This window comes from Phyllostomus hastatus, unplaced genomic scaffold, assembly GCF_019186645.2.
Source record: "Phyllostomus hastatus isolate PE091 unplaced genomic scaffold, TTU_PhHast_1.1 phas_contig_495, whole genome shotgun sequence".
Taxonomy (NCBI): Eukaryota; Metazoa; Chordata; class Mammalia; order Chiroptera; family Phyllostomidae; genus Phyllostomus; species Phyllostomus hastatus.
The window spans coordinates 3,088,030-3,101,772 of NW_025333895.1; the positions used below are offsets into that span (position 1 = coordinate 3,088,030).

At 54.4% G+C, this 13,743-nt stretch overlaps 1 protein-coding gene across 2 annotated transcripts in view; it reads left to right on the forward strand.

The window, feature by feature from the left end:
* The window catches only part of MVB12B (multivesicular body subunit 12B), a 153,410-nt gene that overhangs the window by 72,614 nt on the left and 67,053 nt on the right, over nucleotides 1-13,743 (forward strand). For both annotated transcript variants that reach the window (XM_045846354.1, XM_045846355.1), the window contains exon 7: nucleotides 11,181-11,275. In XM_045846354.1, the coding sequence (XP_045702310.1) occupies nucleotides 11,181-11,275 (95 nt within the window). The remainder of the gene's footprint in view (nucleotides 1-11,180; nucleotides 11,276-13,743) is intronic.

Consider the following 13,743-nt stretch of genomic DNA (forward strand, 5'->3'; position numbering starts at 1 on the left):
ACGGAAAATGAACAAGTCTGCATTTATACTTACTCTGTGCCTGCGTTGTCTGGGCAGAGTAGCATGGCATCGTGGAAAAAGCCTACACCCAAATTCCAGCCCAGCCCCTTTCCTTAGCTTTGTGGCCTTGGAGGTGCACACGCTTCTTAACCTCTCTGACCCCCTGTCCCCCCAGAATAAAGCTTACTTTGCTGGCTCGTGAAGGTGGGAGGTGAGTGTGAAGAATAGTGCGAGTGCCCAGGAAGTGGGAACTGTCGTGGTCCAGGGTGGCTGTGGGAGCAGAGCCCTCAGTGCCCCCTCCCCCAGAAAGCCACCCCCCAGCCATCGGGGTCAGAAGTCACTTCTCATTTGTGACTCCGGAAGCCCTCGTTGCCCGTATCCTGCGTTGTGACGGCTCTTAGGTCTGTCTTGACTCGTGAATTGCCGTGTCATTGCTCAGGCCTTTGCTCCCCCGCGGCAGCCTTTCCTCTCAGCAGGAGAGACCAGGGCTCCCTGTCCCTGGGCGTGCACCACCGGGCCCGGCGGAGCGTCCGGGTGCGCGGTCCGCGCTCAACGGACGTGCGTTGTGTCCTCCTGCTTGTCGCCGTTGCTCCGAAATGAAAGCCTGTGACCTCACGGCCTTTTGTTTGCACATCTTCTGACACTTAGAGCTTTCTACCTTACGATTTAGGGGATTTATGCTTGTGTTTGAGTTTACTTTCCTAAACAGGGAAGGACGTGTGTCTCGTTTGTTTTGTTTGTTTGTTTTTATGTTCTTCTGGGGGGTTTTTTTTGCTTACATGTTTTATTCTCTTAGAGAAGTTTTAGGTGTGCATCGAAACTGAGAGGAAGAAGGTACAGAGATTCTGCACGCACCCCTGGCCCCGTTAATCAGCCTCAATCACCAGAATAGTATATATATATTTTTAAAATCAAGATGAACCTGCCCTGGCACGTCATAACCACCCAGAGTCCACAGTCCCCCTCGGGGTTCACGCTCGGTGCTGCCCGTTCCGTGGGTTTAGACACGTGCACAGCAGTATGTGTCCGTCATGGCAGTACCGTGAAGAGGAACCCCACTGCCCCCCCCCAATGTTCTGTGTTCTGCCTGAACATCATCTTCCTCACCCGCCTCTGGCAGCCTCCGATCCTTTTACTGTCTCTGTAGTTTGGCCTTTTTCAGAATGCCATGTAGTTGAAATCATAGTCTGTAGCCTTTTTTCAGTTGGCTCCTTCCCCCTTACTAAGAATACATTCATCATCCAGTTTTTTAAAACCACCTCAGCGCCGAACACAGTGCTGGGCGTCCAGTAGGAGCTCCATGAAAAAGTGGTGGACCGAGCCAATCGCAGCCTCTCGTTACAGCAGCCTGGCGTGCCTGCTGGCACCGCGGTCCGCCTCCCCTTGGAGGGCCTCGTTTCACTGGGTCAATGAAGTTTCAGGCCTGGGCTTAGAAAGTGTATGAGCTAATGAATGTCATTGTGGAGGAAAGAGGTATGTTTCACGTTTTACAAAAACCTCACTTGATTTTCCTGGTGTCGATTACAAAACAAAAACATACAAACAAAAATCTCATCACGCCCTGAGAAGTGATAGCGAACTCCGCACATGGAGATTTCTGTCTGAGGTCGGCTCCAAAATCAAAGAGAAAAGGAAAATTGCCACGCCTAAAAATACCCCAGCGCCCGGAGTCCTTACAATCACTGAGTTTCTGTTTTAGTAGCGCCGAGTTATGAAACAAAAATGGCAAGATTTCCTCGCCTCTCCGGGTCTTCAGAGACCTGAATCCTCGCTCAGAGTCTCGGTGGGGAAGCGCTGGGGCCCAGGAGTGGGAATCCCGGCTGTGAAGTGTTTGAGGAGGGTGCTAGTCAGGCCCTTCCAGCAGAAAATGATTCGTTTCAATTGCCTTCCAGGGCGCTCCAATACCGGAGCAGATGGTCCTTGAGAAATGAGCGTCCCTCAACTGTCAGCGAGCGCGGGCGACGGTCAGGGACCTCGCTCTGACACTGCTGACCAGCCTCGGAGAGCTGAGGCTGGAGAAGGCGCTTATTAAAATGCCAGCAGGTGTAGCAGAGGCCCCTGGCCCGTGACTCCCTCGCCCTGCTCGTGCCAGGTGTTTTATAAGAGCCTTTTTCTTCATTAAATGGCATTCATTAAGCACGTCCTTACACCTGGCACAGAAGCTGTGTGTCACAGATGACTTCTTCCCAGTGGTGGTTTGCGGGGGGGAAAAGTGGAATTTCATTCAGCTGTTTGCTCTGTGCTGTTTCTCCCCCTGACCACCTAACTCAGTCGTCGTGGCCTCTTGCTGCTCCCAGCCCCGTTCCGTGACTTTCCTTTGCACGTCACTGCTGGTCCTTGTCCACCAGCAGACGCGTTTATCTAGAAAACAAGATGTCCCTCTCGCACCAAGAGCTGGACGCCTTCCTGCACCAGCTCTTCTGACGCTCCCAACAACTTGGAGACGTCTCCTCCTGGTATTGCCGTGTTCTCTTCTTCCCGATAAATAGAGGAATGAGTTCTCATGGAAAGAAAATGAACACATACAACAATATGAAAAAGCAGGGGTGGGAAATTCACACCGTCGTCTCAGAGACTTCTGCTGATCACACCGCGAGCGCCACTCCTAGTCACCGCCCCACCTTCAGCACGGGGACACCACTGCGGGGTGGCTGAGCCTTTGGGTCCTTCTTTGTGCTGTGGCCTGTATTTTTGTGTGTAACCACAGAAATAGATTGTTTGTGTGGTATTTAAACCCTGTATGTAATTCTGCCACTTGGTTTTGGAGTTGGTTGGTTTTTTTGTTGTTGTTGTTTTTTTTCTTTCTTGACCTGACAGCTGTTCTTTGAAATTTGGCCATGTTGATACAAAAACATCTGGCTCATTCTTTCTCCTTGCTCTGCCCCAGCTTCGTATTATACGGACATTTCGCCCATCCCTGGCTCTGAATAAACACTGGCCAAGGACCCAGTTCCTGCCTCTTCTGCCCACGTCACCCTCCCCACATGGCCTGTGTGTGTCCCACGTTCCTTACTCAGAATCACGTCATAAGCCCCCTCCTTCAACCCCCTCCCAGAAAACCTGTAAACATCATTAGATGTTTGCAAGATATTCTGAGTCAGACATAATGTTATTTCCAGGTTCTGAGCGGAGCCTCATGCTCCAGAGCTGAATTTTGTCATTCTCCCCATCGGGGTACAGATCCAGGCTGTGCCCCTCAGGCGGGCTGCTGACCCTCTCTGAGACCACCTGTCAGAGGAGCGGGTCTGGGCGCCTCCCTGGAGGGTCCAGGTGGGGAGTGCGTGCTGCGAGTGCAGGGTAAGCCCTGCCAATGTCAACTAGGGTTATTTTGGCCTTACATCCTCAGGCTAGATCCCGGAGGGAGAGAGTCAATGACGGTCCTTTTGTCCCGCCACCTCCCCATTCTGAAGTCTTAATTCTGAGTCACCTGGAGCCTGTTAAACGTCTTTCTTTCAGAGAAAAGGACACACATGATCTTCTCTTGTTGTCGTCTTCACATAGGAAAGACAGCCGGCAGGAGGGGAAACTTTCTGACACATGACTGGCTTTCCCGTCCACATCCTGTGGCCCGGCTGTCTCCGGGCAGGTAGTCTGGTGGAGGAGCGGTGCGCCGTCACAGCGGCAAGGACACATCTCTCGGTGGCGTCTCCCCTCCTCGCCTTCTCTGCACGACTGCGCACCCTGCTGGCTTCCTCACTTATGGTTTTTCCAACAGTTTTTTAGAGCAGGGAAGTATTTAGTCACGTATATCCAATGTACGGTAAACTGCAAATATTTAGAGTATAACTTGATAAGCTTGTATAGTTTGTGCTTTTTTGTGTCCTAGTTCAGAAATCTTGGCCCAAACTAAGGTCCCAAAGATTCCCTCCTATGTTTTCTTCTGGAAAGCGCCATGGCACACCTGTTAAATGAAAGTGCACTTAAACAAGGAGCATCAACCCCTAAGCCTTCTGGACTCCACAATTCACTCCTTCCCTTTTTTCTTTTCCAAAATAGCCCCACGAAGCTCTCGGGTCCTTTTTTCTATACGTGTGTATGTATGGTGTGAGGTAAGCACCCAGATTTTTTTTTTTTTTAACATGTGGCTATCCAGTGTTCCAGTGTCATTTATTGAAAGGATGATTGAATTGCCTTGGCACCTTTGGTGACATTCCATGGGTCACGTATGTGTGGCTCTGTATCTGGAGTCTCCGTCCTGCTCCATCAATCCTGCGCGCCGCCCTTCCTGCCGGTGCCACGCTGCGTGGATTACCGTGACGTTACATTAAGTCTCGAGGTCAGGGTTGGCTTCATTGTGAGTCACTTTACTGATTTTGCTTGGAATGCTGAGAGCCCCGTCAGCTTCTATATTTTAGTTTTATTTATTTATTTAAGATTTTATTTATTTGTTTTCAGAGAGGGAAGGGAAGGAGAAAGAGAGGGGGAGAGAGAGAGAGAAACATCAATGTGCGGTTGCTGGGGGTCATGGCCTGCAACCCAGGCATGTACCGGGAATTGAACCTGCAACACTTTGGTTCACAGCCCGCACTCAGTCCACTGAGCTACGCCAGCCAGGGCGTTTAAGTTTTATTTTTAATCAGGGACATTCTAAACTTTTTTATTGTTACTTGTCTTCATTGTTCTGCTACCTTTCCAACACCTGGAATATTTAGGTTGGTCTTTTTTCTCCATACTCTTGGTCATTGTTATCATGTCTGTGTTCTTTGCATTCTGGAAAGCCTTTGGGGGCTTCTCTGCTATGTTACTAATTCAGATTTTTAGAATTTTATTTCTACGTTCTTTCTAACGCAGGTAACTTTTTCTGTGTCCGACAGTAAATATTTTTCCCAGAGGTAATGTTCTTCTCATCTTGCCCTGTGACCTTTTCCACGCGCCTTTGTGAGGATACGTACTTCTAGGCTGGTGCTGGCCAACAGGCGGGCCGTGTGGGTTGCCCTTCCGCTTCCCTCGCCTCCCTCGGCAGGTGGTCTTCTGCACCTTCGTTCCCTTCCTCTGGTCTCATTGGTTTTTGCAGAACCTCGGTGACAAGAGGCTGCCGGAGCCGTCACTGGCCGAACAAACCACAGGGACCTGGTTTCTTTCGAGGGCATGTACCACTTGCTCCTCCTCCTCTGAATTTTTTCAATCTTTTAAGTATTTTCAACTAGTGATTTTTTTTTTACACCTGGGAAGGTAACTAAACAAATGTAATTCCTCATCACCTGGGGGACACGCTGTTTTGACAGCGAGTCTGCCGCCATTCGTGCTCACGTTGTTTCGTAAACACAGGTGTGCTCTCTTAAGGGGCCCATCGCTGCCACTAAGAAAAGGGGGCCACCGGCTGGTCGGGCAGCCGCGGTGGCTGTGTCCCAGGAACATCACGATCCCCAGTCAGGACCGTGTCTGTGCTGGGGGGGTTTGGGGGGGCGGGGGAGTACGGGGGGCGGGCACGTCTGACTCCTCTCCTGCCTCGCTGTGCTCTTTCAGCTGGGATGAATTTAAACAAAAAGTATCAAACCCTGGGTCTCGGGACTTCATGGTTTCACCCCCTTCCTTTCCTCTTCTCTAGAACAGGCCCATGAATGTCTTGGGCCATTTGATATTTTTATTCCCGCTCTGGTCTTTTTTCCTTCCCGTACGTGGACACGCATTTTATGGCTCTGCCATCCACCCTGGCGTGGGTTCAGGCAGATGAACAGTAGGTCAGAGCAAAACCCTCAGATGCCTCAGAACTTCCGACGCAGGCTTTTGCAGAGTTACATTTAACACATTGCCCTGGAACGACGGCCTTCAAACTCTTTCATCTAGGACATTTGTATGCTCAAAAATCAAGGATTCCGAAGTTTTTGTCTGTGTGGGTTATGTTTATCTACACTTAGCCGTATCAGAAATTAAAACAAAAAATGGAAAACGCAAGAACACACAAGCAGACTTCAGAGCAGTGGCATCATCCTGTGGCGTGGCTTCTGGAGAATTCTCCCCTCTGCCTGTGAGAGGGTGAGAGTGAGAGGGGCCAGCGGCGTCTTCGTGTTGTGATGAAAATAGTTGTGGTCTTACGGTCTGGGGAGCCCTCAGGGGTCCCTGGGGCGCACACAGAAACCCTCGCTCCGGGAGGTAGTTTAGCAGAGCCATCCACCCCGAGAAACTGGATGGGAGTTGTAATCTCAGGTCACGGAGTTTGTTTGGGGGGGGGTGCGTGTGTGTGCACATGTGTGTGCGTGTGTGTAGGGGTGGGAGATCAAAGCGACACCCATCTCTAACCCTGAGTGTGTCTCGACGCCCCCCTCTGGCAGCCGGAGACACAGCAGGCGTCCCTGGTTCCTGGGCAGCGGCCGCCTCCATTCTATGCGGCCACTGGGTCTGGAAGATTAATGGTCACGTTTTAAAAATTCACACCGACCTGGAATCAGCACGAGAAAATACAGATTTAAATTAACAAGGAAAAAGCAGAATCCCATCAAAGGAAATAAATCGTGCTGGCAACTATTGTCACGTAATAAAATGCATTCCGTAACTGAAGGGCTTTTCTATGGAGCTGTCTGCAGCGCAGTGGCCATGTTAATTGAATCAGGTGCCTAGACTGACTCGGAGGAAAAAATGAAATTCCCCTCAGCGTCTGTTTAGCTGGAGCTGTTGTTGGCAGCTCGTGGGATTTGCTACAGGACAGCCCGTCCCTCCTGCAGAGAGAGGTGATCGCTCAGCGGGGTGCGCCCTGTCTCCTCTGGGCGGCTCCATGGGTGGGGGGCAGAGAGGACAGCTCAATGAAGGGCCCCGGGCATCCAGGGGCTGTTCTGGTAAGCATTCTCCGGTTACCCGACCGATTTCAGAATAATAATCCATCATTTGAGTCAAGCGGCAGACACAGCTGGCCTCCGGTGGTCAGTCCCTCACTCCATTGGCCCAGGACCTGCTGGGGGCGGTGCCAGGAGGCCTGCCCCCCCAGGTGCCGGGCAAGGTGGAGTCAGCCTGCTGGAGGCTTACCCCTCTCGCTCCTCTGGCATCGCCCAGTGCCGTGAACGTGAACGGGGTGGCCTTCTTTTCCTCTGCGTCCACCGACGGTCACGTGACAGGGAAGCCGCTAAAGAGTGTTGGGTCAACAGTCCCAATTCCCAGTGTAGAAATAAGGGTTTTACCATGTATCTTTTCTCATTAGACGCTATGGTGATAGGCCTGGGTTCTGCCATTATCGGCTGCTAAAATATTTCAGATAGGTGTAAGATATCTTACCGGACAGTCGTACTGTGATCTTTAACCAGTCCCCAATTATTTGATACTTCATTTTATTCCAGTTTTTGGTTTTATAAGCAATGCCATGATGAATATATTTACTGTTTATGGAAAAATATCCATGAATCAAAAATAATTGCACTTTCCAAACCGTTAACCAGCCCGGTTCCAGCGGCGAGGAGGAGATGAGTGTGAGGCCTTCCTGAAGTTCCCCGAGAGTCTGTCTCTCTGATTAGAAGAATCATATTTGTTCCCTTGCTTAACAAGCATTAGGTGACATTACAGGGTCTCCCTCATATTTTTGGACGTGCCCAGGGTTTGGAGGGCACTGTTCCAGGCCCCGGGGCTACGGAAAGAGAAAGCAGGAGGCAGGCCGTGCTCTGGAGACACGCAGACCAATGAGACAGCCCTCTAGACTGGGAAGGGTTCTGCGGGAAGGGGAGAGAGCTCCGAGAGCGAGCCAGCTACCAGGCTGGGCACTTCATCGGGGGGCGGCCTGGCTGGGGAGGGGAGCCAGCTTCTGGGGGTTTGGGGAGGAGCGTATCAGGCAGCAGGAGCAGCAAGTACAAAGGTCCTGGGGCAGGGATGAGAGTGAGGGAGGCCAGAAAGCAGCCAGCAAGGTTGGAGGGTGCGCGTGCAGGAGCCGGACAAGGGAGAAATGGGCAGTGACAGGAGGCAGAGACTGGGGAGCCGGGCTGGTGTGAAATGGTAGAGAGACCAGGGTGTGGATGGAGTGAGAAGGGAGCTAAACCAGAACCCTCGAAAAGAGCAACCCCTAAAAGGTTGGAGGAGGAGCCAGAGAGCACGGAAGAAAGAGAACCAGGCCAAGGGGGCGGGCCTCAGAGTGTGGCCCGCCAGGCAAAATCTGATGGCCGGGAACTCAGGCCGTGCTGGGCCTCGGGCAGCGAAGCAGCCAGGCGCCTGGACCTCTCTGTGTATACTTCTTTAAGTCCGAGTGCCGTCAAATTACCCCCAGACTGTTCACTCGCCTTAGAGCATTGCTGCAGGTCATTTTGGCAGTATTTGTTATGGCTCCATACGCAGTAGGTGCTGCATAATTGTTTGCAGGGTCATGGTAATCTCCGTCATAACTTGCTGCTCCATTCCCATCACCCAGGGCATCGCAATCTTTTTTTTCCTCACTTTCCCACAGGCAGGCAAGCTTTTTAAATTGCAAATTGGATCTTGTCACATCCCTGCTTACAAATCCTTCCGGATAAAGTCAGCTGTTGTGCAGGGTCCTGAGTGTTGTGGCTCAGTAGCCTCTCCCTGGCCTTCAGGCTCCGGCCGTCCCGGCCTCCCTCCAGGGCTTCCCTCAGCCACCCTACCGGCCACTCAGGAGGCCTGGAAGGCAGCCCTTCCCCTGCCCATCCTTACTGCCCCCCCGCCACGGTCCTGTCCTCGGTCCGGGGAAGCCTTGCACAGAGCCCCGCACGGCACAGTAGTTAGTGTTCCTGCTTTCCACGTGTGACTGCATTTGTGAGCATGTGTCCTGTGACCTCGTGGGCGTTTTCATGTCCCCTGCTGCAGGGTGAGCTCTGCAAAGGCAGGGCCCTGCCTGTCCAGCCACTGCTGAGTCCCCCCCAGGTCTCTGTTGATGCGTGGCAGGCGCTTGCTAGGCCACCGCATGGCTGGGCTGCCCCCTGTTCCGAGTCCTCCTTGGCCCCACCTCCTCCGTGAGCCTCCCTGAATGCACCCTTTTAGAGCTTTCAAAGCTTGGAAATCTCAGAGCATGGCAGCCCTGAAGCACAGTTCGTCCCGGGGAAACGCTGGAAACCCCCTCGTTGGTACAGCGGGTGCAGTTACAGCACCCACCCCAGCCAGCGCCACAACTGTGCAGCCAGCCAGTCCCGCGGCTCCCTGTGCCTGCAGGGGGGCGGGCTGTGCTTGCTTAATGCTCTGCCGTCCCCATCTTGAAATTCTTAATGATATTTGAACCCGAGCCCCACATTTTTGTTTTGCACTGAGCCCTGTACGCTGGGCAGCTTGCCCTGTATCTGCCTTGTAGGGCAGCGTGAGGAGCCGTAGGAGAACGCGGGAGACCCGCGTCATACCCCAGGGCCTGGCCCGTGGCAGGCACTCTCCGCAGGGTCACCTGTCATCATTTCAGCTCTGCTCAACCACAGCCACAGTCAATAATTCATCCTCGTGTTTGCTCAGCTTCATTGACTAAGTGCTGTGGTCAGGGGCATTGATCAACTGCTTACAGCCCTTCCGCAGCTGCTCCTCGCCCTCTCAGGTTTCCCGAACCTGGCCCGGCTTCAGAGTCGCTGCTGGAGCTCGTTAAAAATAGACTTCTGGACGGCACCCCGGGCCCTCTGAACCGGACTCCCCCGGGCCGGGGCTGTGAATCTGTATTGTTAGCAAGTTCCCGGGCAGCTCTCCTGCCTTCATCCCCGCGCCGATGAGCGGGGCGGGGTTGGGAACCGTCCGCTTGGGGCCCAGAACCCAGACATCTGTCCCCTCTGGCCCTGGCCTGTCTTTCCCGTTTCCTGTCCCCAGCGTGCCCTCACCCTGCCCCTGCAGGCTGTCCCTGACCGCCCAGGGAGCCCCTTGTACTCCTGTAACACCCTTGCCCTCCTCTGAGAACAGGACAACGCTCTGTCCCCTCTCTCCGAATATGTTGTTCCTTCCTCCCACGCTCGCTCAGCGCCCAGTTTTTATTCTCCTCCGAGCATGTCGTGTTGCAGGGGGGTTTGTCCCTGCACCTCTGTCCCCTGCGGCCTGAGAGCCCCTTCGGGGAGCTCACCCTTCACCGTCAGTCAGCATCACGCACATTCACTGCGTGCGGGCCCATGCCCACGTGGTTCTGTCTGCTGCTTCCGCGGCAGCCCGGGGGAGCGCACGGTTGGTGCTCCGTGAAGGCCCTCAGCCCGGTGAGCCGGGCTGGTCGGCAGCATGGCCCTCGGCACCCGAGGAGTCCCGGGAGGCTCTTGCTGGCTCCCGGCTCTGCGGGAACAGGCCCTGACTGGCCAGCCTTTCCTCCAAGGGGTCCACATGCACGAGAGTCATTCCAGCCATCACCCACGCGTCCGCGAAGAAGGCAACCTGTGAGACGTAAAGTTTTCCTCATGTAGCGAGCGCTTCCTCCCTTTCGGGAATGATGGAGTGTGGCCAAAGCTCAGGCTGCAGACCTATTTCACACCGCCCCCCGCCCCCCTTCATGCCAAGAAGAGGTATTTTTGTTGTTGTTTTCCCCCTCAGACCTGTGGGATTTTAAACATTTCTCCTATTATTTTGATCTTGTTTTTCCGCCTTTGCTAACGGCCGCTGAGGACTACACCAAATGGACTGTTTGCTTTGGTTGAGTACTCACCCATCTCCGTGCGCGTTGTGGCTTTAACGCCGACACCTGTGCCAGAGGAGGCACGCCGGCCAATCAAAGGTGCTTTCCAGAGCGCCTACTGTGTGCTCCGCCGGAGGGGGAACGTGCGGACCTGCAGTTCCGAGGGGCGTGCCCTTCCCATTCTCAGTGGTCGGCAGGCCGCTGGACTCACAGGGTAGTCATAGCCGCTTCGCTCACAAAGTGCTTCCTGTGCTGTTGCCCCAGCGGCCCTGCGGGGACGTATGGACGCCAGTGGATGGATGGATAATGGAGCCAATGTGGCAGAACCAGTGAAGGCCCATGGGCAAAGCCTGCGTGTTCTGGCGGCGCTGGGGTGTTCTGCCTGGTGGGCAGAGATCTGGACTAAGTTGCCCACCTCCCTGGAGCACCTTGGGCATGCTGTAGGCTGGGGAAACCGTTTCTTTCTCTCGGACGTCCTTGCCAGTGTAGACAAAGGTGGCTGCCGAGGTCTGGGCACTTCTGAATCCCTTGGGGGGACTCGGGCTGGCGGAGGACCGCTGCTCGCCAGGGGCGCCCACTCCTGCTCGTGCTGCGGTGGGCCGTTCTGGGCACTGGGGGCTTTCGGGGCCTTTGGGGGGTTGCTTCGTGCACCCTGTAACCTCCTTTTTCTCCTCTGTCTCTTTCCCAGGCACATCTCTCTCACTCTCCCCGCCACCTTCCGGGGCAGGAACAGCACTCGGGCGGATTACGAGTACCAGCACTCCAACCTGTATGCCATATCAGGTACGCGGGGCCCCTGCTCTAGCAGCCGGCGACCATGATGGTCCCACACTCGTCCTCCCCCCCCCCAGCGCGTTCCCTGGCTCTGCTGGCATCCGTCTTACCTCGTCTCTCCCTGCCAGGGGCCTGGTCCCAGCAGGGGCCAGGCCTCCCCTTCCCTCTGTGCCACCGCAGCGCTTAGAGGAGGGCCAGATACTCAGCATGTTTTGAAACTAATGATGAAAAACAATGTGTGGATTTCACAAGCTCGAAGGGAGGTTTCCAGAGAATAGTCGCCGCATTGTTCACCTGCCAGACCGAGGGCGGGTTTCCTGGGGGGCCCGGGGGGCTGGGGCAGCACAGAGCCGGGGCCTGGTCCGCTCGCCTTCCCAGGCCTGGGTCTGTCCTCGCCTCTCATTTCTCAAAGCCTCTGGTCTGTGGCCAGAGGTTGCACTGGTGGTCCGCCCGTCACACCCCCGCCCTGTGAGTCTGTGATTTCTGAACTCGGCCTTGAAATTGATAGTGTTACCTTGGCAGGAACTTCATCAGTCCTCGTTTTCCTTTTCACCTTCAGCCGGGGAGGGGAAACGTACAAGCCTTATTACGGAATTGAGATTCATTAGGTGCCTGGCAGGGCAGGTGACTTGCTAAGCGCCGGGGAAACCCGCAAACTGGCCTCCGATTATCCTGGGCCTCGAGCAGGGGCGCCTGCATCTGCGGGGGAAGTGGCAGATCGGTGCCCCTTACCAGCGCCCGCCCTTAATGGTGAGTGACACTTGGAACACGGGAACATGGCATCCACTCATGTACCATAATGAATCAGTTATTTAAGAGGTAATCTTCGTTCTAAAAACTGCAACTTCAGGTTACTAAATAGATGAAATAGAACAGTGGTATAATTCGTGTCAGTGTTAGTTTTTCTCGTTATGATCGCTCCCTAATAGGTTTGGAAGTAAAAGCCAAAGCCAGTTGTTCCGTTTCTGGGTGGCACACCTGCTGGGGAGCGGGGAGGACAGGGATGTCCCCCGAGCCCTCCCTTCCCCAGCCCTCCTGCGGGAGCCAGACGCCCCCAGGGCGGAGGGAACACTTGTGTGAGGAAAGCGCCCCGGCGAGAGCTGCTTCTGTGCCGCGGCTATATCAGCAGAGCCGACAGGGAACCTAACAAGTGTGGAAAGATGACCTATTTTGTAGAAAAGCTGACCATTTCCCCAGATGCTCAGTGGCAGAGCGATGCAGAACAGGTCTGTGAAACCCAGCAGGGCGACCCCGTTCCGAGTGCGCATAAGGAAGGCTCAGTCAAAGCAGATGACTTTTTTTTTTCCTCCAGCTTGCAAATCTTTTTCCAGCCGGAGTGTTCGGCTGCCCCCCCCCCTCGCCCGGGCTCTCTGATGGCTTTCCCAGCTGTTGACGTGCCTGCAGAAAAGGGCCCACGGAGTGAAATCTCCTCGCGTTTGGCAGGAATGCGCCTGTCTGCCTCTGGACCACTGCTTCCTCGCCCCCTGGCTTTGATGAGGTGTTGTCTGGGTTCATTTCAGCTGTTAGTGTAGCAGTACCGAGGTAACAGCCTCAAGACACAGGGGAAGCCATTCAGAAACTTCCTGTTACATTTATGTAAATGGCAGCCGGTTGGATTTTATCTTCCAAACAGAGGTAGTTGAGGCTGCAGCCCACACGGCAGCAGGCAGCTTGGGCCTCCTTGGCGGCTGCAGGCACCAAATTGCTCTGCCAGGGTCCAGGACTGCTTGGCTGTGATGCTGCCAGAAATACCCCGCAGGACCCGCTGGCTCCATAAGGCCTGCAAGCTCAGCATTGGGCAACCATGGTGCAGCTGGGAAGCCTGCCCGCCTACCCACCGGCAGCCTGCCTGCAAGTCGTTCTGGCTGGAAGGGAGCAGAGACCTCCCCTCCCCCGTACGAACAGTATCTGGCACTGAGTGGCACGCTCGGTTCAGTATTAGGAAGTTAAGGTTTCGATGGTGTCTTCCAAAAACAGCCAAGGCAAAGTGTGCCCCTGGCCCTAGCCCTTGCCCAGCGCCCGATGCCATGGTAGCCGGAGCTCTGCTGGTAACGAAACCGACCATCCCATCCCACCGCTCTCCTTCCGGACGGCGCTGGCACACGCCCACTGCAGACTCCAGGGGCTAATCCCTCGGTGCGGACTCCTGGTGTGCCCTGGTTCGCTCCTGAAAGTATTTGATTACTGAGTTTGCAGTCCTTCGGAAGATAAGTCGCTTCCCAAACAGTGTAATTAGAATTTGGAAAAGCAGCTCACATTTAATTTGTATGGTTATTAAAGCAATGTTTACTTTTACGTGTTTTCCCAAGGGCATACCTGCTAACATATCCCTTCTCCTGTGCCTCTCACTAAGGCATCCATGCCGCACCTGCTCAGGGAACGACGCGGCTCAGAGCCGCTGGAGAAACCGGCGGGGAGAGAGTGTAGCTCCGTCCCCAGCACCTGGGCGCTCGGGACATGTTCAGGGGAGGGAGGGG